At 44.1% G+C, this 23,371-nt stretch overlaps 1 protein-coding gene across 1 annotated transcript; it reads left to right on the top strand.

Annotated features, from left to right (window-relative positions):
• Nucleotides 1-920: 920 nt before the first annotated feature.
• Nucleotides 921-23,214, top strand: OLFM4 (olfactomedin 4). The gene is made up of 6 exons (XM_045811069.2): nucleotides 921-989; nucleotides 1,692-1,826; nucleotides 6,985-7,137; nucleotides 12,846-13,058; nucleotides 14,016-14,175; nucleotides 21,167-23,214. Exons 1-6 carry the CDS (start codon nucleotides 921-923, stop codon nucleotides 21,967-21,969), a joined length of 1,533 nt encoding a protein of 510 aa, XP_045667025.2. The 3' UTR covers nucleotides 21,970-23,214.
• The last annotated feature ends 157 nt before the right edge of the window (nucleotides 23,215-23,371 follow it).

Genomic DNA, 23,371 nt, shown 5'->3' with positions numbered 1-23,371 from the left:
TATGCTTCCTGGTCATCTACTCGAGCTGCCTCTGATCACCACATTCACATGAATGTGGGTTTAAGAGTGGCCTGTGAAGTCATCCTGTGTGGCTGAAGTGATGTGTTTCAATGGAGAGGCAGCAGTGGCAGCCTGGATGGCTGGATCATAAAGTCGGGGAGACTGATTTTGGTGGGGCGTCTGCTCAGCCCCCTGAGGCAAGGGGCAATGTGGGGCCCTGGACGAGGGATGCGGCTCTAGTGGCCTTGGGTGCACCACAAGGAGAGAGACTTCATTTCCCCTTCTCTCCTATTTCCTTCCCTCACTCTTCATTCATTCATTCATTCATTCATTCATTCATTCATTCCTATTTTCTTGCCTGTCCCCTGCCCTGGGTATCTGAATCATGCACCAAGGGTTTAAGGCTCTGTTTTTCACATTAACATCTGAGACTTTATGGGGCGAAAGAACCTTCAGACCAGGTTTTCCAAAGCATTCCTTTGGTAGGGTGGGGAAGGAAGTGGGGCAGGGGCCTTCTTTCCCTGCTGTGAACTCAACAATCTTACATACGGAGCCAGGTTTTAGGAAATTAAAGATAAAACCAAAAAAACATAAAATCTGACATTTGTATAGTGTTTCAAAGCTTATAAGCAACTTCTCATATAATATTTCATTTAATTCTAACAATTTAGGAGTTGTTACAACACTAGAGGGGCTAAGTGATTTGCCTAAGGCTACTAACTAATGAGCGAGAAAGCTGGTTTTTAATATTCAGGCCAACACTTTTTTATTCTACAGGGAGGAAGGCAGATGTTCCAAATGGAGCCTGAAGATGCATCCCTGTTTCTCAGTTTCATGATGAACATGCCTTGACCAACTCACAAGAGGGTGTGGACCAGTGGAGGTCAGCCAGATAGAGTCTTCTGGAGAAGCTGTTCACCATGGACCCCTCTGACCGGTTTGGGGGAGCCTCCTGTTTGGATTCTTTCTCCTTCATCGAACTCACCGTGGTAAGTGCTCCGTAGTGTGGAACCCTCACTGAGCATCCAGGGTGAAAATACTGCTGGTCTCTCCCTCAGTGGGAGGTTTTTGGGAAAAAATTGTCCAGAAGCAGATTCTGTAAGGGGGCAGTGAGAGACAACCTGGGGAGTAGTGGCTAAAGAGGGAGTCCCCCTGGGGAGATTCACAGACTCTAAACCAAGTTCCCCAACTTTCTCTGGAAAGCATCATTCAGTAAAATGGGAGGTGGAGCCAGGGGCCAGGGGCCAGGGGAACAACTAGATATGGCTTCTGGGCAAAGGACTGAGGCTTGTTTTTTCCTCCTGGGACCTCCAAGCTCTGTTTCATCTACAAAGATTGCTTTGAACCCATCTCTTTCAAGGAAGTAACGAGTTAGAAACCAGATATTGGGTGTCAAAAAACACATCTGAGTTAATACTTGGTAGGCGATATCTAGATCGAAGGGCAGCTGGCACAGTGGGGCTCAGTGACAAGGTGTGAAGGTGGCTCAGTTCCTGGGTGTCCTGACCCTCCTGGGGTGGTCACATGCTCCCCGGCAGCTTCCTCTTCCTACAAACTGGATGTGGGGAAATCCCCTTTGGGCACTATAAGAAGCCCCTTGGCTCTGCGCAGAAGCCAGCGGCTCTAGGTAAGAGCGCAAGATGATGTCAGGCCTCCTCTGTCTCCTGGCCCTTCTGTTCCTCCTCGGCCAGACCACAGGGGATTTGGAGCCCCCAATCCCCACCACCCCCTCCAGGTCTTTCCCTGACTCTGTGCCGAGCTCCAGCTTCCTCTCTGCTTCCAGCTCCAACAGCAGCTTTGGTCCCAGCCCTGGCTCCGTGTCTCAGGTGAGGAGGCCCCACAGTCTGAGAGCTGTGTTCATTCCCTTCCTCTCGCTTTTTGGGGACCTGAATATAATTTCATGGATGGTTAGACTTGAGCACTGGAAAAGATTTACAACTCCCTCTGTTAACTATAGGTGCCCCAGAAATGAATTAAAACCTGGGTAAAATAATTAAATTGTTTGCCAAGGGGACGGCATCTTGGTTCTTCCACTGGAGGCCTTAGGGAAAGAATCTAAACTTGAAAGAGGTTCTCAAACTTGGCTGCACTTTGGAATCTGGGGTAGGAAGTGCGGGTGGGAGGGAGACTCTGAAAATAGAGATGTCCAAATTCTATCCCAAATGAGAACTGTTAGGGAAGGGTCCCAGCCAGTAGAAGCTACAGAAGTTTGTCTGGTTTGCTGCCCACACACTAGGGACCGTGAGGAGTATGAAGAACAGCCCTGAGGGAGTGGGAGCCACGGTGCTGCAGCTGGAGCCCCGAGGGTTTCTCTGAGCCTGGTCTGTAGAGGAGGTGGATGACAGAAGTAGGGGACGTCTTCAGGAAAGTGCTCTTACATGTGGATATGTGCCCAGAAGGGTATGAACTCTCTTCTGGCTTCGCTACAGGAAATCATAAGAGCCATTTCCAAAAACAGCAACAGCAGTAGCAATAAATAGGCAAAACAAAACAACAACAACAAGAGCCAAAGAATGTGTTATAAAGGGACTGTCCCAGCTAGGCCACATTACTAGGCCACATCCTGTGCCTCATCCCTTGGGAGCTGAGTCCTGTTTGTATCTCCTTTGAGGAGCTAGGAAGAGGCAGGGAGGGTGAGACATTAGGGGTCGGGAAGGATTTCTTCACTCCAGCTCTGCCCACGTGGGCTCTGGGCCTCTCTGTAGGAGCCCTGCTCTGTAAAACCCAGGCTTTCCTTGCTATGGTGTGCCTTAGAGGGTAGAGGAACCTTAATTCCCCCAAAGGCTGTCCCTGTGCGCCTCTGTGATCTTTATTCACAGGTCAGGTTGCTGCTTACATGCTCCCATCTGAATGGAAGGGCCATCGGGAAAAGGGGAGGAAGAGGCTTTTCTGTAGTTTCCATTTTGCCATCAGAGCAAAGGCAAAAGCTGAGTAATGCAGGGGCACCTGGGAGGCCTTGTGGGTTAAGTGGCCGGCTCTCGATTTCTGCTCAGGTCATGATCTCAGGGTCATGGGATCGAGCCCCGAGTGCTGTCGGTGCTCTGCGCTCAACGGGGAGTCTGCTTGTCCCTCTCCCTCTGCCTTTTCCCCTGCTCTCTCTCTCTCTAAAATAAATAATAAATCTTAAAAAAAAAAAAAAACAATGTAGGCAATGAAAACTTATTGATCAACAAATGGTTTGGATAGGGCCCAGATAGAAACTGCCACAACAGTGTTCACTGAGTACCTAATAAATGACAGGGCTCACATAATATGTGTTATCTGATTTAACCCTCAGAGGTGGGTAAAATTAATGGTCCCATTTTAGAGATGTGGAAACGGAGGCTTAGAGAGGTGACGTCATTGGCTTACAGTCACTAAGCCAGCAGATTATATAACTCAGACTTAGTCTGCTCATCCTCTTTCCCATCTCTCCCTAGGCAGCTTTCTATATTTTGGGGGGAGTATAGATGAAAACTGCTTATTTTTAAGAGGAGAAGGTTTGGGAATATTAAAGATGCCCAGATAGTCTTTGTAGCCAGAAATCAGATGCAACATTTTATCCCATGGTGCTAAGTAACTTCTGGGGACAATTAGACCTGGTTAACATTAAAGAAAGAGGTTAACAATAAATAATGATTTTGAAGCCTCATCACCAATCAGAAACCATCATTTGGGGAAGATGATCAGCTAAAATAACAGAAAATAAAATATAGGTCAAGAAACAGAGAAATCCAATAGGCCCGTTGTCTGGTAAAACGATAACTATTTAAAAGTAGATAAGGAATGGTAGTTAAACTGCACTTAGAGATTTTAATTTCCTTCCTGGTTTACTTATCTCCCTCTGGTGAGTCAGTATCACTACCCCAGCTTCTTTTTTATAGCAGGCTAGGTGTCACTTCTACTATAAACCCAATTTTCTAGGGCTGGCTGTCAGCTTGATGAGCTCTTTGGAAAGTGGTGGAAAACCCCTTTATAACTGTCATTGAGCAAGTTCCAAACGTATCATTTTCTATACTTTGAAAATGTTGAGTACTGTTATTTTATGCCTTGAATCTTTACAGGCACTTAGACCTGGCTGCTAATTAGAGTCAGTTGCAACCTTAAATCACAAATGTGAGTCACACCTTCAGCTCCAGCGCTCCGAGCACTCCACATGCCTCGAATGTCCCCCTCCAAAGAAGGAGCTGCTATCAGGTTCCTCATTTCACAGACAAGAGAAGGCGCCATGCTTTGTTCCACAGACAAGAGAAGGCGCCAGTGACTGGCAGAGTTGGAACATGGAGTCGTGTGCTTTTGTCATCAGGCTAAGGGGCTTGGGTTTGGTGAAAAAAAGGACACGAAGGCTCTCTCATGACAATGGACCTGATGCACTGTGAAGGAATTGGGTCTTATTTGTCTCCCTAACACCACAGCCTGACGAGCTGTAGACACCAGTAAATGTTAATTGAACACATGCTGCGTGAGACCCCATCAGTGTAAGATGTCTTGTAAGGTACAGAGGGTCCTGTTTGTCCCCCACAAGGGAGATTGCAGACCCTCTCAAAGGCCAAGGAGACAAGCACATGTCTGTGTCTCCCATTCCTCATGTTACACTCGTGTAGAGTTTAAGCATTCACTGCAAAGAGAGAGGGACCCATCACCATTAGCTTCATTGTCTTTGAATGTGAGGAGCAGAAATATCTCTAATGGGAGACACTGATCAAACTTATGGACCATTTTGATGTCAGCTGAGCACACGGGGCTGATGATAAGCGGGTTGGAAGCCGGGGAGTCCACAGTGCTGGGACAGAGATGTTCAATAGAAGACAGTGGAATGGCTGTCAGCAGGACTCATAATTATTTGCCTGCCTTTCAGGTGAACTTCAGGACTAAAAGTTGTTAGCTGGTGGTTTCTGGTTGATTATCTAGAGACTGCTTGATGGTCTCCACTATTTTCTGATTTGACAGAGCTTTTCAGCAAACTCTAAGAATGGTTCAACCCTGTCTTGTGCAGCTAATTAACCTCGCCTTGTCAAAACGCAATGCAAGACATTTCTTGGGGGGTAGACAGTTGTTATAGTAAGCTGTTTTTTTTTGAAAGTCCACGATACATTGGTCCTCTGTAAAAGCCTTGGTGTGCTTGAACTGGAGTCTTTCTAGCTTCGGTGAGAGTGATAAACCCGGTTCCAAGGGAAGCTGGTCTCTCTAACAGACTTTTGGGGTAGCTTATCCAGGCCTTCTTCATCCCTGGCAAAGACCCTTACCTTAGCCCCCTCCCAGCCCCCATGTTCAGCATAAACTTGCTTGTCTCTCCTCCTTACTCCCCAGTTCCTACGGGTGTGGGATGTGATTGGCAAAGAAAATTGAGACCAATGTCAAGAATTTACCTGGCATCTATATACATAAGCTGTGTGTGTGTGTGTGTGTGTGTGTGTGTGTGTGTGTGTGTGTTTGCTCATCTTAAAGAAGATTAGGTTAAGTCGACAAGCAATTTAGTTGCAAAAAAGCCTGAATTAATTGGTCCGGAGGTCATTGACAGAATACATGTTGATTATAGATGGATCTAGGTCCAGCTTGTTTGGAAATCATGGAGGTTGGTAGATATTAAATGTACAGAGCACACAGTCTCCGCTGCAGCAAGCTGACCTCCTAAACTTTGAGGGGTGTGGTCTGTATCTCTTCAAATTCTGCAAGCCATTGCTCTGCCCTTGGTAGTTTCAGGGAGACAGTTCAGTCTGATGTTTCACAGGTGAGCTTTGGGCTGGCCATCAGATGAGATCATTGTAAAGCTCAACCAGTCGGCTGCCAAGAGTTCCTCTGGAAGGCAACAGTAGTAATAAAAAAATGTTAATTGTGCTGGGATCCCCTTGGGGAAGTTCAAAGGGGACAAACGAAAAACAGGATCTTTCAAACCTGTCATTTTAAAATATGCAGCGGCACCAAAGTGTGAGCCTGAATATCTTAAAGAAACATCAAATATTTTAAAATGACTTTTCTGCAAGTGGTAAGCTGGAAAACTTAAAAACATTTTTTTTGCAGAAAACCTTCCAACTCCTACATTACGCAGTCTTTTAAAAATGGCTGGTTTGTTTCCATTTTGAAGAATGTTAATTACACAATTTCCTGGGTGAAGAGAAGATGTGAATTTGCACTGTATATTTTCCCTGTAACCCATATCCATGGTGGTTTTCCCATTCCAGTCATTGGAAGGCATTGGGTTGGGGTTGGGGTTGGGGTTGGGGTTGGGGTAAAGAAAATGAGTGCATGGAAGGAAAGGGAGAGTGCCATCTACTGGTCACTGACCACGTACCAGGGACTTGGTTTACATTACGTAGTTACTCTTGGGGATGACCCTGCTAAGTGGGTTATCTCTATTAGACAGATGAGGAAAGCAAGACTTACAGAGGGTTCATGTCCAATAAGTGGTAGAATTGGAATTCAAACTTAGGAGTCCAATCTCTTCTTTCTTTCCCTTTCCTTACATGGGAACAGTAATAATTTCCTTGACGCTTCCTCAAGAAAGGAGAATCTTCCTTTAGGTAAAGGTGTCTGACTGTGGTTTAGCCTGGCTGGTAGAGATGTGGCTGAACTGAGTGTAATCACTGTCTGGGAAACATGGTAGTTTTAGCTTGTGTCTCTGATTCTCTTCATTCATTCATTCATTCATTCATTCATTCATTGAAGATTTATTTATTTTAGAGAGAGAGCGACTGTGAGTGGGGGGAGGGGAAGAGGGAGAAGGAGAGAGAGAATCTCAAGCAGACTCCCCACTGAGCATGATCCCAGCGGGGTTTGAACTCACGACCGTGAGATCAGGACCCTGCGATCAGGACCTGAGCCGAAATCAAGAGGCGGGCGCTTAACCAACCGCATCACCCAGGCGCCCCTGGTTCTATTCATTTATGTATTGGATTCCACTTGCTTGCCTCTGAGCGCTCTCGGTAGGCCAATTTCTGCCCCTCCAGTTACCAAAAAGCTCATTTCCCAGCTTATTACTGATGTTGAACTTATTTTTCTTTACAGTCGCTTTCCAATTTCACTGGCTTCGAGGATGACCACGGCACCTGCCAGTGCTCTGTGACCCTCCCAGACACCACCTTTCCCGTGCAGAGAGTGGAACGCTTGGAAGTCACGGCTCACATTCTCTCCCAGAAGTTTGAGAAAGAGCTTTCTAAAGTAAGCATTGCTTTTCTTCCTCTTCCAGCCAAATCTTGATAAGAGCAAACCAGCCAACAAAACAAAGCCCTTTTTACGCAGGCCTTTGTAAGCAGCCTTCTTCGTTGTGCCCAAGCCACATGCCTGCCACCGATGGAGGCGTTAGCATTTGTTTTACAGTACACCTGCGGGGCTCTTTATAGCAGGAAAAATGAGGGCCCAGGAAGAAAATGGGATGGAGATTGTGCACGCCACGGATAAACTCACTTCAATATTGTGCACGTATGATTGGAAAGAAGCCCTGAGCTCCCCCTGTGAAACCCAACCCTGCAATTTTTATTTGGTTTGGGTTCTGTTGTTTCTTCTTCCTTTTGGTCTTCTTCCTCGTCTTTCTTCCAGCTTTGCCTGTCTTTCCTCTCCTCTGTCCTCTGTTCTCTCTCCCTTCTCCTTCACTTTTCCTTCCTATTCCTGTTCACTCCCCCTTCCCTTGTCCATCCCTTCTAGTCTCTCTCCCTTTCCTTCCTAATTTTTTTTTTTTGATCTCTCCTTACTTTTGGAAAGCCCCTACCTCCTTCTTTTCATTTTCCTTCTCCTCTTCCCCTCTTGGAAGCTTGTCCTCTTCCTGTCTTTCTCCCTCTTTTCCTTTCTCTTCCTCTGATTTTCTCTTTCCAGTTTACTTTCTTCGCTCCCTCCCTCTGTCTCTCCTAACTCTCTCTGTCTCTGTACGTCTCTCTTTCATTCTCTCTCTCTTGTGTTATCCTCTGTTGTCTCAGCAGGAACATTACATTAGTCGTGTCTAGCATTAGACCAAAATGTAGGACTTCCCTGGGAATTTGAATCAATTCTAGTAGGTCACATAGCCTTGGTAAAAACCCCGACTCCAACCCCCTGATTATGGCTTTTCTCTAGCCAGAGGAAGTCATCCCACAGGGTTTGCCTTTCTCTGAGCTGGCTGGAGCAATGTGACCTGGCATTCCAGTTTTGACCCCTTCTCCCTTTTTAGCCAAGTTTAAAATCAATTAGAAAGGCTCCCATTTTCTGCACAGGTGAAGTCCAAGCTAGGCTATAATCACATTATGCATTATTTAATACAACTCCATTAATTTACAAGGAGCTCTGGCTTTCCTGCAAGATTCCAAATAAGTTTTCCTGAGAAATTTAAACTTAGCTGCCTCAACATCCAGCACAGTTATCCTTTAAGACAAAAATTATGATGAGGCTGAGACCCTGCTTTCAACCTGAATTGGTAGATAAATAGTCTATGTTTAAATGAATGTCCAGTAAAATGTGTTTGACTACACTAGGAACCTAGCTTTTTAAGAAATAAAATGTCCTTGAATTAATCAGCAGAAAAGGCACAGCACTAAATTATAAATTCCCTCCATTAATATTCATAGCCTTATTCCAGCATAATCAAGTACAGATAAGAAGTTATGCATAAAAACATAACAAGTGGAGGAAAATCCTAAGTAAAGATCTTTTCAGTTAGAGTCATTTGCTTTGAAATAGTGGAAGCTACTGATTTGCATGTCTTCTTTGCTGGCAGAAGTGTGAAGGGCAGTTTGAAACCCCATGCTGCTCTGGAAGTGTGCAGCTTGCCAGGGTGGAGAGGACAGGACATTTAATTCCAATCCTGTAAAGGGGGCAGGTGGCGTCTGCCTTGCTAGTAATTGGCAGGGAGGAAGTGCGGAGTAGGTGGGAGAACTTTCAGTTCTGAAGGCAGGAGTAGCTGGTCCTCAAGAAGTCTGTGATTGAGGCCTAAGAAAGGAATTGACCTGCCCGTTGAGGCTTGCCTCGTAAATTCTGTGTGACAGATGATAATAACAGCAAGAACAGCTTCCCTTTGTGCTTTTCTAAATGCTTCTGGGTCTGTTCTACTCTCAAGCGACTCTTTAAGGCAGATAGGCCAGTGTTCTTCCCATTTCAGGGATGGAAAAATGGAGGTTCATAAAGGTCAAGAGACGTAAATGGGCAGGTCATTCCTCTCTTGGCTGGGTGAGCCAGGTCAGGAGTTTAAGGTCTTCAGAATCATCCCAGTTTCTTTTATCTTGGCCATGCTGTTATCAACCTCCAAGAAGAGATGCAGGAAGTCAGTCATACCTTCGATCCAGAGTTCTCTCTTCAGCTGAGGGCCTTTGAGTTTTCAGGTGAATGATTATAGCTGTCCCTGCGTTGTCTTGGAAATCACCGTTTATCTGGAGGCCTGGGGGGAACGCCCGATTGGACAAGCTGGCAGAAGAGGGTTTTGACTGCTTTGCATTGATTCATGATCTGTCAGTACACAGGGAAGACGGGCTGCCTCTGCATGAGATGCAGAAGGCATTTTATCCTTTTCTGGTGTTTCTGCTATGGCCTCTTGTGACCATACTCAAGGGGACGACGCTTAAGGCAGCTCGGAGTTTTCTTTCTATGGTCTTTGGGGCAAGTATTTAATAGGACACATTTGCGGATAGATCCTCATGCACAAGAAGGTTGAGGCAGTTGGGGAGACATTTAGGCAACTTACAAACAAACAACACCGATTGAACGATGTTTTGTGCAGTGAAATACAATAAATTAAAAGGTCAGATGGAAAAAACCCCTGAAATCACTGTTTCTCTAATAATTGCTACAGTTTATAAACATCTGGTCAGTGAGGCACCTTTTTTTAAAAAAGATTTTATTATTTTTAAGTAATCTTTGTACCCGACGTGGGGCTCGAACTTACAACCCCGAGATCAAGGGTCGTGTGCTCTACTGACTAAGCCAGCCAGGAGCCCCTAGGTGAGGCACTTAATATGCATTATCTCTAGTCTTTCCAATAATCTTGTAAGCTTGATGTCATTACCCCCAGTTTATAGGAGGGAACTAAGGCTGAGAGTAATTAAGTGATTTGCTACTAAGTACTGAGGCAGATTTGAGTTTAGGTGACTCTAGCTCCAAAGTATTTCATATGTCTTCACCGTCAGTTCAAGCTCAACTCATCTTGTTGGTAAAGATGTATTAAAATAACAGTATGGTTATTTATTTCAAATAATCTGGCCATAATTATGATCACAGGTTTTGAGGCAGAAACACGAGCCGGACAGATTCTTTAGGCTACTAGCCGGCTACACGGCACCCCTGTTTATGACGAGACTACATTTACTGTGTAGAACAACAACAAACACCCTGAAGCGAACCCCCAAACAAACTTGGATTCTTAGAACCCACCCATGTTGTAGTCTGTGCATCACAAACAAACAAACAAAAATGGAAACTCTGAATGTTAGGTTGGTGGTTTGAAGGCAAGCATAGGCGAGTCTTTGAAAGCTCAAACTTGTAGTGGTGACGAGCTTACAGTAAAGATGTTGACACAGGGAGGCGTCCCCTTAGGGCTGCTAGACCCATATTCTTGCTGCCCATCTCTGGGCACATCGGGCTGCTTCTGCTGACATTGCACTTCTGGGGAGAGCTGGATGTTCTCAGAATTGTCCACACCATCTCAACCCTGGAGAGCCGAACATGTAAGTCAGTAAAGTCCTCAAATTCCCTCCTGCCTTATTTTATTTGATTTTTTTTTAGAGAGAGAGTGCATGCATGTGCATAAGCGGGGAGGGGGGAGGGGGAGGCAGAAGAGGGAGAGAGAGAATCTCAAGCAGGTTCAGGCTCCATGCTCAGTGATCATGAACTGAGCCAAAATCAAGAGTCAGATGCTTAACCCACTGAGCCATCCAGGTGCCCCTCCCTCCTGCCTTCTTAGAACTCCATGGATGATTCTGGTTTTCCTGAACATCACCGAGCTTTCCTTTAAATGTCAGCTGAAAGAACCTCAGATTTTCCCCAAACGGATCTTTAGAGACCCATTTTGTGGCTGAACGAGGGCAGGCATGCCACGCATTCTCATAGGTGGCAAAGTCTAGGTTATGCCTTGGTTTTCAGTGAGAATCTGGGAGAGCCACATTTTTTTTAGCAGGGATGACAGTTGGATCACTCATTTCTTTAGAACAACAGCTGCGATGTACCACCAACATGTTCCAGGAAAGCAGAGGGTGTTTCATGTGTTCCAAGAGCTGGCAAGGCCAAATGCCAGCAAGAATACTCATTTTGCAAACTTCCATTTCTGCAATGGATTGGCACTTTATTATTATTATTATTATTATTATTATTATTATTATTATTATTATCATCATCATCATCATCATCATCATCATCATCACAGGCAAGTTTTTTGCTTGATTTTTGTAGAAATTAAGAGGTGGCTACCTTTTATTTGTATTTATACTTTTGAGAGGGGGACTCATTAGGTTATATATATATATATATATATATATATATATATATATATATATTTTTTTTTTTTTTCTAACCGCCTTATCCACCAAAATGTCACCAGCCTTATCAGCCTCCGAGGGATGCCACAGCTGATGGCAGTGAGCATCGGTTGCCCGAGGAGATACACTCTCAGTGCCAAGGGCTGCATTTTCAACTTTCATTAAAATCCTCTTTGCCTGAAGCCCTAGCCCTTGAGGTCTGTGGCCTATGAGTCTGTTCTAATTTGCACAGTGGGGTTAAGTGGAAGGGCTAAAATGACAGAAGTTAGGGCTGCCTTTGGTATTAGGAGGATTATAGGCCAACATCTGGCTCTGAATTCATCCAGCCCCGTGGATCAGCTACTTGACATTAGCATGGTTTGGGGAAAAGTATCACTTATGTTCGAATTTTTAAAAAGAATATAAAACTAGCAACTTTTAATGAGCGGGTCCTTAAAAAAGCCATGGCATTTCTTTTAGAGATCAGATACAAAAAAGAACCACCAAATGTGTTTATTGAAATATCCATTTGGAGATGCCAATTATACACTAAACCACCAAGGGAATTTTTGCAAGTATTTTAACTTAATGATCAGACATTCAAATATATGCAACAAACGCATAAAAGTCTGATTGCAATAATCAGTTCTTGGAATAAATGTGGGCGCACTTAATGAAATGTGCACTTGACAGTTGCATATACACTCACATATTGTATAGTAAAGTTGGGTCTTTATGCTACTTTGTAAAAGATAGAGGGGCTCACAACCCAATGCATATGGCAGTCAGAGAAGGAATTCTACTTAGTGCATTTCTCCCACTTGTAGAAAATACTTTGATTTAGAGCAGTGTTTCTAAATGGAGGTAGGGTGATGGTGGTGGTGATTTTGCCCCCAGGGAACATTAACAATGTCTGGGACATTTTTGGTTGTCACAGCTCAATGGTCTATGGGTGTTATTGGCATCTAGAGGCCAGGAATACTAGTAAATATCCTATAAGACACAGGAAGGCACCCTCCCCCCGCAAGAAAGAATAGTCTAGAATATCAGTAATGCTGAGGTTGGGAAACCCTGATTTAGACACGGCGTGTGCATTGAGGGGAGGAGGGAGGGCAAGGGAGTCTGGTTCAAACCAATTTAGTTTGGAGACCTAATATTTTCAAACATTAAAATGGAAATTAAAATATACTTGTGTGTGATGACTCTGAAGCAAAATTATTTTTAGTCTAGGCAAGTGCAAAATCCACCCCACCAATTGTAATAATTTTTTTTAGTTTGCTTTTAGATAGATTAAAAAAAACTACTCAAATATATTTTTGATTCATTTCTTTATCAAAAAAGAAAGAAAAAAAAAAAAAAGATTGACAGCAATCAAATAGTCCCCAAGGGCTTGGCAGTGGAGAAAGACTGCATGGTATTACTTTGGGAATTGACTTAAGCTTTTTGATTCCCTTTCAGGTGAAGGAGTATGTCCAATTAATCAGCGTGTATGAGAAGAAGCTCTTGAATCTGACCGTCCGAGTAGAGATCATGGAAAAGGATACCATTTCTTATACCGAACTGGACTTTGAGCTGATCAAGATAGAAGTGCAGGAGATGGAGAAACTGGTCACGCAGCTGAAGGGCAGTGTGGTCGGAAGCACAGCAATCGTTGACCAGCTGGAAGTGGAGGTAGGGCATTAACTCATTTCTGAGAGCTTTAGTAGTAAATTCTCCCCAGTGGGCAGGTGCCAGGACCAGGCTACGCATCTCTCTTCCAACTTCCAATTCTGCACTCTCACATGACTGCATGGCATGTCCCATGTTCTGCCTTCCGTGGACATCTGTCTTTGACCAGTAAGTTAAGCGTGATGAGAACGTGTTCATTGACGAGCAGGTGTCATCCAGTGGTGTGTCTCTGGAAAGGAGATGATATAAATCTGAACAACTCCGTGGGCAAGTTAGATCAAGTGCCTTTTCTGTTCTGGATTTACGCTCGTGGCACTAGGAAGCCACAATTTACCTGATTTTGGACTTGCTAGGTCTGTTTCTCCTTTTGCATGATCACGTGATCCTCGATCCCTCTTGGAACACTTCTCCACATCCTGGCAACCCTCTTTAAAGGAGTTCCTTGTGAGTGTGTTTCCGTGAAGCCTTTATCCTCTATGGATAAAGACCATCACATTAATGTTATGGTCGGGTAATTCATATGAACGAGAATTTACTAGCACGTCATGACGGGGGCTATAACTGAGAATTCTAGTTACATATTTCAGACTTTAAGTTTTCTCTGGCTCTCACCATTCGTTAAAATCATAATTATAATACAACATGAGTAAACACGAGTTTATAGGGAAGGTTATTAGAAATGAACTTTAATGGACCTTTGTGGATGCTTCGACTGAGCCTGTGCTCTATTATTAAATCTGTTAAAATCTTTGCCATTTTCTTCTTGTCACACACATCTGCCTGAGATGTGACAGGCGTTCACGCTAAACCATAAAATGTGTTCTTCCAAATAAAACCATTCAGAAGAATCTCGGGTGTATTCTCCAGCAATGTTTCACTAAGTGACAAATTCAGCCCTGGAATGTTTGTGAAAGAAATTGCACAATAATATAAAGTCACTCTGAATTTTTATTTCCTTAGATAAGGAATATGACTCTCCTGGTAGAGAAGCTGGAGACGCTAGACAAAAACAATGTCCTTGCCATTCGACGAGAAATCTTGGCTCTGAAGACCAGGCTAAAGGAATGCGAAGCCTCTAAAGGTGACAATGTTCCTGTCTCCCCACCTCCTCCTGCCCCTGGTAAGCATGCCGTGTTTTTACCACTTGAGCCAGGCCCAGTTAGGAGCCGAGAGCGGGCGGGGAAGGGATTTGGGATTGCAGTGCGGAAGGGAGGGACGGGATCATCGCGGCTCTCAGCTTCCTCTTCCATGCTCTGAAATCTCTCCCTTAGTAGCTCCACGTGCTATCACGTTCTGGGGCTCATAGAGGAAAAGCACTGATGACGAGTTGATTTAAAGCAAGATCCACACATTACACGTGTCCCTTTGCATTTACCAACAAGAAAAACATCTCTGTGGTGATGGAGTTGTTGTCGGGGGTGGGGTGAAAGCTTCTGGAATCGGCATGGTATCCATGCCGTCCTATGGACTGCAAGGGCTGATTGGCTCCTGTAGCTGATGAGCTGGGTTATGCCTTGACTCTTCCTTCCCTCCTCCTCTCTTTCCCTCCCGCTTCCATCTCTTTATTTTTCCTTTATGCTTCCCTTAAGTGCACCTACCGTTTAGCATGTCTTATGATCAAGGGAGGCTTTAATGGATGGCCCCACATGCCCAGAACTTGCCGGTGTGGCCTGACGTCCCTCCTGGATGTGAGTTCCCAGAGGGCAGGGACGTCCTCTCTCTAACGATCATCCTTGGGGCTGGGTAGAGCATAGAGGCACGTGCTCCGTGATACCTCCAGGAAGGGAGCAGTGGAGTGTAGGGGTCAGGAGTATGGCTCTGGGACCCCAAAGACCTGTGCTTCCCAGCTCTATGGCCATAGCAAAAGATCCTTCATCTCGTCAGTGATAACACAGGAAGACAGGACCTGCCTTGCAGGTTGCTATGAGGGTTAATGAAACCAGTCTTGGGAAGCACAGAGCTCTATGATTGGCACTTATGCACTGGGGTTTGTTATTATTATTAATGACGATAACTGAAGTGGAAACCTTGCTGGGAACAAAAGTGGCTCTAGGTCCTCGGAGCGTCAGCGCACCCCTCTAGGTGAACACGAGGCCGCCTCTCAGCCTCTTGGCTGCAGCCCTGGCACAGGGATGCTCTCTCTGCGGGGCGTGAGCAGCTCTGCCCGAAGAAGGCCTGTATCTGCTCATCCCATCCTACAGCTCTTGTTGTTTTCATTAATTCCTCTTCCTACAACCTGTTTCCTTTTAGGCTGTGTGTTTCTGGGTCCTTGTCGATGTAGCTGGTTTCTTTAAGGCTTTAATTAGGTACCGCCGTCATTCTAAGCCTCTTGGTGGAGCTGAGGAGACTCATCCTGCCCCCTGCTTTGTTGGCAGTCTGTCATATTATGACATAGAGAGGAGGTTCAGGACAGAGCCGTGCCTCGTCCTCCATAACAAGCTAAGGTTAAATTCGGTCTGGGATCAGTGGTGTCAGTGTGCGTTGAAAATGTGAGCTCATTCTGCTGGGCCACGCAGGGCTCCATGAGGCAGGGGTGAAAGCAGTGACAAACCCTGATAACAGCTGAGCAAGGCTCCCTCCCTCCCGTCCGTCCTTCCTCCCTTCCTTCCTTCCCTCCTTCCTTCCTTCCTTCCTTCCTTCCTTCCTTCCTTCCTTCCTTCCTTCCTTCCTTCCTTCCTTCCTTCCTTCCCCCCCTTTCTTTCTTCCTCCACAGCAAATTTTCCTCATTGAATAGATTTTTCCAGCACAGTTTTCTCTACATTCCTTAGAGTGAGGACATTTTAGAACTGGAAGGGACATTCAGAGCCATCTGGCTCAGGTCCATCATGTCTCAGGAGGAGGGGACTAAGGTGGAGAGGATGCTGCTTTTCTGAGGCCACATAGGTAGTTAGTGGCAGAGCTGAAGCTGACGTGCAAGGCCCCTTGCTCTGTGGGTATCTCAGGATCTAGAGTGTCTGATGGCAGTAACTCAAGGGTGGTGGTGGGAGACAAGGTACACTGCTTGGTATATCTAAGGAGGAAAACAAATGAGTCTGTTGGATTGTTTTTGTTAGAATTTTTTTTCTAGAACTTTCCCCTAGGTCCTCACACTTAGACTTTTGTGAGCCATCCCAGCCCAGCTGTGTTGTTTAAGCAAATTGGACCCAGATTTCCTCTCACTTTCCCACAACCTTGGCTGTACCTGGATCCCAGCCAAGCCACTTGGCCCTCCTCCAGCTTTGTTCATATTATATTTATGATGTTTATATAAAACTGACTTTTTGTCATGTTTTTAAATCAATTTCTTTTTACTTGCTCTCTTTCTGTTTGGATTGGTTGATAATGCAGAGTTGGAAACTCCCCAGGCACCACAAAGTTGTGAGCCTGTGGAGACTTTAATTAAAGTTACTCACAATTATGGGACTTTAAAATCTGGCCTGTCTGCTTTTTTTCACTGCGGAGTTGCATAGAACAAAAGGCTGTATGCAGGTCTCAGCTATAATACAGTTCTGCGTTCTCTGGGCCCCTCCCTTGCAGTTGCAGTGTGCTACCCCTGTGGTCAGCTTGGTCTTAGAACCAGCACATGTAGTTAGGGTTCAATAAAACATGCTTTATATTTGGTTTATGCTGCAAATGGCATCTTTTTCTGCTTCATTTCATAGAACTTTCTCATCTAAAATAATTGGCCTTCTGCTCATTAACTTTTTTTCCTAAAAACAACTGACTGTCTCTCTGATCTCCTCCTGAATCTAAATGACAGAAAACAGGCAACATGTACACACTTGCTCGGGGGTGGATCGCCATTGTGCTTGGCCGTGATGCTGTGTTCTGTGCTGACGCATAGTAGGTGCTCGGTACATGGTTGATGGAAGATATGGGGTGACCCGCCCAAATCCAAGGCCTTAGGAAAAGCAGAGGGTTGGGTAGTATATATCCAATAATTCAGAGTCAACTTGGTCTTCATCATTTTATGATGATGACCAGCTTAACTGCCTAATTCTCACAAGTGAATTGTATCCTCCTCTTCACTCACAGTTTAGTTGTCCAGGTAGGAAATTGTATTCATGGATCCCAGATTAAGTTTCCTCTGTATATAGACTTTGACTTAAGAAAAATGCTATGAACCATGAGACTTTTTTTTTTTTTGGTACTAAAAATTTTAATCAGATAAACTAAGATATCTTTATGGGTTCTAATTCTGGAGTTTGGCACCTAGCTTCTAACTTTTTTTATCCAGCTTTCAAAATTGGGCAATACAAATTTGAATTCCCATTTGTTGATGCAAATTAAAAACTTTCTACTACATCACACACAAATACAACCATGAGACTTTAAAAAAAGTCTTACTTCGTGGCTTCCCAGGGTATTTTCAGAATGCCACCAATATCTGATGAATTGCGTGATGAAGAGATTGCCAACCAAGGCTGCCCTTGTGTGGAGGGTACCTTGCATTATGTTCTTTGGAGTGGATACTAGGCTTTTTGAAAAACTCAGATATGTAGCAGAGTAGAGGACTAGGGTTTTATAAATAAGGTAAGCTGGGTTTGGGAGATTCGATCAGTCTTTTATTCCCTTATTCCATGATCCTAATTTGGTACCACTGCGTGGCTGGTCCTGTTCAGGGCACCAGGGTTACCAGGATGGCTACAGGAACCTCCAGAAAGCACTCTGTAGGAAGGGAGACAGGCAGGTGGACCTTCAGTTCCAACGTGATGTGATTATAATGCTGATACTTACCATTTACTGAGTTACACGTAACAACTTCTTCTTCTTCGTAAGAGTTCTATAGAGTAGGTATTAGGATTTTTTTTTTTTTAACATAAGGATACTGAATCTCAGAAGGTTACACAGCCGGTAAGTACTGGAGTCAGGATTTGACTTGGAATCTGTCTGCCAATGTTTTCACTGTACCAGGCTGCCTTCCATAGATACTCTGATAGAGAGGTGCACCTGTGATTCCCAGAGTAACGAGAAAGTTCCAACAACTCATGAACCTGATTAATACCAATTTGTCTTGGTTTCTTGCTTGTGGGGTAGCTGAAAGGGTACTTTTACTCTTATTTCTGTGGCATGTTCTTTTCTACCAGAAAATGCAAAATGATTCCTTGGTCTCTTGGGTTATGGTTGAGCATGGGTGGTTGTCCCAGTGTCAGGGTAAACTTGTGACGGCCGAGGAAGGGAATGGAATACCCCTAAGACCTTGAAATGAAGGAAGGAGCGGGGAAGGGGTATGAGATTGGTGGTGGGGTGGGAAAAAGCTTGGCATAGATGGGGTAAGGGGAGGGGGCTCTGGCTGGGCTGGATGAGCAGTGGGCACCCGGCTGGCTATCAGTTTCAGTATTGTTTCCAGGATGGTTTGCCGCCAGGAGTCGAGGAAGCCCGCCATGGCCTTTTCTCTGGTCTGTCACTGCTGTAGCCACATCTGTAGTATTGACAATGATGCTCAGTTCTCTTCTTTTTTTCCACCTCCTTTGACTATAGCGAGGGCCCTAATAATGGCCCAGAGGACATCAAGGAGAAGAGGGGTATGACAAAAAGGACAGGAGAATGTTTAGGAACGGTTGGAAAGTGAGAAACAGAGATTGTGGTTTCAACAAAGATTGTGGTATTTATACCAGGTACAATTTTTAATTTCCTGGTCAGTGTGGAAAATGATGAGCTGCCATTATTATTATTATTATTATTATTACCAGAAATAGTCATTTTTTTAAATAATAGTATTTTTTATTATATTATGTTAGTCACCATACAGTACATCCCTGGTTTCCGATGTAAAGTTCGATGATTAGTTGCATATAACACCCAGTGCACCATGCAATACATGCCCTCCTTGCTACCCATCACCGGTCTATCCTATTCCCCCACCCCCGCCCCTCTGAAGCCCTCAGTTTGTTTCTCAGAGTCTATAGTCTCTCATGCTTCATTCCCCCTTCTGATTATTTTTAAGAGAGTTTATTTTGGTTCCTTTATATCTGAGGATTTCCACATCCAAGACAGATCAGTTTATGCTCTTTAACCCCTTGATAATGCTTGGATACATTTATGCATCATAACTTTCCCTTAAGTATTTTTGTTGCTGTTGGTTTGGGATATTTTCTTTCCAGGAAAGCAAGATTCAATTAAGCAAACAGTTCCTAAGTCTTCCAACCTGCAAGAAAAACGTCTTTCTTTCATTTCCTCAGAGTGAAACGTAGTTAAATAAATAAGTTCTCAGGAAGATATTTTAACTAGAAAATCCACTTTGTAGCATATGGAAACTCAAACAGTTTTTGTTACCATTAAACTGAACACACTGCTAACTTTATTTTAATAATTCATGCATTGTTTCATAAACAAAAGCAAACAAGCATTCATCTGAGAGATCACTTTTAGGAGAAGAAATAATAATTTATAATTTTATTTATTATTTCTTTGGAGGAGAACAGTCTCTTGGCTGAACACACGTTGCTTTTTTATTTATGAAATGGTGCATGCATTATTAAAATAAACCTGCGACTGTGTTCTGCTTAATGATATGCAAAATTATTTGAGGTTGGGTACAGAATGGTTTCATTTCTCTACCTGTTGTATGGTTGGCTGGCTTTCCCACCAACTACGGATTTATGAGAGCATTTAAGGAGCACGTATGTAATTCTGGGGCCAAAAAGCCCCAGCAGATTGGAAAAATAAAAGCAGGGTTTCTAGTAATGGTTTTACCTCAGAGCCAGTCCTTGAGTAAGGAGAGGAGAAGGGGGGGAAATTTCGCAAGGAGAGGAATGGGTCTTTCCATATCGGTCAGGGGCACAGACTTACAGGCAAAGCTTCACTCCCCCTTAACCAGCTCCCCCGACCCCTTTGATAAATCAGGTAATTCTTTTCAGCTCTGCTCTTGGCTCCAGCTCACATCATGTGCTCTCCACGGCTCCCTGATTCCCTCCAAGCATTCAAAGCCAGATCGAGTGATTCAGGTTCTGTTCCTCCTTCCCTCACCTGCTCTGCTCCAGGCAGTAGGATGAGGGAAAATGACCTCGAATGTACTTGAAGTTGGATTTTCTTTGTCATCCAAGAAACAATGTTACCCATTTGTAAAGGGTATTTATTAAGATCCCAGAAAATGTGTGTTCCACTCTGGATAGTTATTATAAAAATCCTGGAGGAATTTTATTTTATTTTTGTAGCTCATAAAGGATTTAGTTTGGCAGAGATTTCAGAGTACAATGTAAAGGGCCAGTTGCCCAGCCTGGGTCATCCACTGGTGTTACAGGGAAGGTGGATTCAGTGGACCAGTGAGTCTGGTCCCACTTGATTGTACACATTATGACAGTGGTGTCCAGTTGGGGAAGGTGAAGTACTTGCCCCATATTCTATGGACCAGTAGAATACGTGGTATGAATAGCAAGACCTATTTTATAACTCTACAGCAAGATGGTCACCAAGTGATCTATGTAGTGGGCTATGCTTTGGGCACAGAGTAGGCAATATTGCCCTGAAATAACTTCCATGGCTTCTCAAGGCTGATATCCCACCATGAGAGGACCATCTTTGTATCTTCAAAATATCATATTTAAAACTTCCTCTTCTGAGATTGGCTTGGGACAGCATTGGTACTTGGTGTATGCATTGGGGTGCCAGGGAGGGGCAGAAAGGTGAAGGGCATGGACACTTGCCCAGGATAGTCTTCTCCTTCATCACAATTGTACCTGATCCTGGGGAATATCAGGCTTCATGGGAAGAGGGTAGGGTCTGGGATGACCTGGCTTTCTTGGTTTCTCTGTAAGAAAGATGAAATGTTAAAAGATTGCAAAATGCTTTCTGATAGAAGAAAATCTGTTAAATCTATCAAGTCCTCCTTTCCTCTTTCTGGGCCCTCAAACCTTTTTAATATGGCGCTTGGCAGCTTTAGCATCCCCATTTCGAGAATGAAAGCCCACTCATGGAAATAGAAGGTTGTCTTCTCTAGAGCCCACAGCGGGTTTGCATTGAGACTGACACCAAGAGAAGGTTTTGGCTCTTCTCCATCAGAACCACTGTCGTCACTGAACCTTGACAAGAAAAATCTTTATGGATTCCTTTGGTTCTTAGGGTGTTAAACCATTTGTGTCTTGTCATTCATTTTTCTCTAAGAATGCCCTTTTATGTTCTTGTTTGTACAGGGAGCTGTGGCCATGGCGGTGTGGTGAATATCAGTAAGCCGGCTGTAGTTCAGCTCAACTGGAGAGGGTTTGCCTATAAGTATGGTGCCTGGGGTCGGGATTACTCTCCCCAGCATCCAGAAGGGGGGCTGTATTGGGTGGCACCTTTGAATACAGATGGGAGAACTCTGGAATATTACAGACTCCACAATACACTGGATGATTTGCTGTTGTATATAAATGCCCGAGATTATCGGATTACCTACGGCCAAGGCGGTGGTACAGCAGTTTATAACAACTTCATGTATGTCAACTGGTACAACACCGGGAGCATTGCCAAAATTAACCTGAGTAACAACAGGGCTGAAGTGACTCAAAGTCTCCCCAACGCTGCCTATAATAACCGCTTTTCATATGCTAATGTTGGTTGGCAAGATATTGACTTGGCTGTGGATGAGAATGGATTGTGGGTGATTTATTCCACTGAAGCCAGCACGGGTAACATGGTGATTAGTAAACTCAACGACACCACACTCGTGGTGTTAAACACTTGGTACACCAGGCAGTATAAACCATCTGTTTCTAATGCCTTCATGGTATGTGGGGTTCTGTATGCCACCCGCACTCTGAACACCAAAACAGAAGAGATTTTCTACTATTATGACACAAACACAGGGAAAGAGGGCCGACTAGACATTACATTGCATAAGATGCAGGAAAGAGTGCAGAGCATTAACTATCACCCTTTTGAGCAGAAACTTTTTGTCTATAATGATGGTTACCTTCTGAATTATGATCTGATCTTTAGTCAGGAACCCAAGTAAATGTGTTAGGGTGAGAGAGGCAGAGAATGTTCTTTGAAAAAATGGTCTTTTCCACTTATTTAGCTATCCGCGGGGGGATTTGGAAGTGTGTTTGCTTAGTAGTGATATTTGGGAGCATAGTTGTGTCACGCTGGAGACTTAGGATATTTGCCCTGATTTGATGATTCTCTTGGAAGGTGTCTGCCTCCAGAGATGCCTTTCCCTACTGGAAAGACAGTCCTTGTGGGATTGTGGAGGTCTAGGAGCATTATGGGTCCCAGGAAGGTGGCAGTGGTCCAGGCAGCATCTGGAAATGAAGGATCTTGAAGAGAACTCTTTATGGCTTTGGGGGATTCTTTATACAACGTGTCTCAATGACCAGTTCTCCCCCTTGTAGCCAGGCTAATTCATCCATACTTGAAAGAAACCTGGGCTCAGTTAGGCAGATTAATACCTGAAGCTCCTCAAGGGATCAGATCTCCACCTTTGTTTTTCTTACTGGCACCTGGAACAATGTTTTATAGGTAGCAGATGAGTAAACTTAGCATGCTTATATTATATCTGTAAAATGCTCAGAGTTTTCTAAAGAGAGGCTCTTTTACGCATTAAATTGTACACTGTAAATCGGTCCCAGGTGGACCTACAGATGAGGCACTTGATTTTTCTTTGCTCCCTCTGTCCACCTATATAATAGTCATAGAGCCCTCCTACCTCATAACGTCATCCCAAAGGCAGCTCAGAAGATTAGAACCAGTCTTACCAACCGATTCTCACCCCCCCACACTCTCCCCGTTTCCTACCTCCTGCTTTTTATGAAAATTAACCGTTTTTTTATGGCATGGAAAGAAGAAAAACAAAATTACATTTTTTGTCTCTTCTTGAAATTTCACTTCCATGATTCTAAGACCATAGGAGGATCAGATGGCAGATAAAATACTAGCATATGTGGTTATATGATAAAGCCCCTGGAGCATATGTGACACTTGTATTAAGTCATATCAACTGTTTCATGCAGTTTTTGTCTTTGTTTAAACCTGAAAGCTGTAAGAAAATGAAGTTTTTTGAGGAGAAAATATTTTTAAAAACCACTGATAGCATCTAGCAAATCAGTGCCATTTGAGGACCTTCCAGGTGTCTGTGCTTTTGTGCTTTTGGGTGCTTTTATCATCTGGCTTGGTCTCTTTCCCTTTGATGTTCACAAGTCCCAGTCTATAGGATTGGCTCCTTCAATGCTGTAATCGTCCCCTTTTAATAAATGATTGTGTTTTGATTAAAATGTTGTCTTTTTGTTTTTTAAAACTCTTTTATTTTTATTATAAAAAAGGCTCTAGTAGGGGCAGTCCCCACCTTGCTGTGAGGTACAGAGTGTGGCTGCTTCCCAAACAGCAATGCCCGGAGATGGTACACCTTACAGCAAAGAGCA

This window comes from Ursus americanus, chromosome 10 (genome assembly GCF_024610735.1).
Source record: "Ursus americanus isolate L20-20 chromosome 10, mUrsAme1.1.p, whole genome shotgun sequence".
NCBI lineage: Eukaryota > Metazoa > Chordata > Mammalia > Carnivora > Ursidae > Ursus > Ursus americanus.
This window is presented reverse-complemented; position numbering and strand designations above follow the sequence as displayed.

Excerpts from the sequence above, each read along its gene's own strand:
- OLFM4 (XM_045811069.2), top strand. The coding sequence starts at position 921 with ATGGACCCCTCTGACCGGTTTGGGGGAGCCTCCTGTTTGGATTCTTTC. Across the intron at positions 7,138-12,845 it reads TTGAGAAAGAGCTTTCTAAA|GTGAAGGAGTATGTCCAATT; the intron begins GTAAGCATTGCT and ends ATTCCCTTTCAG. Across the intron at positions 13,059-14,015 it reads TTGACCAGCTGGAAGTGGAG|ATAAGGAATATGACTCTCCT; the intron begins GTAGGGCATTAA and ends TTATTTCCTTAG.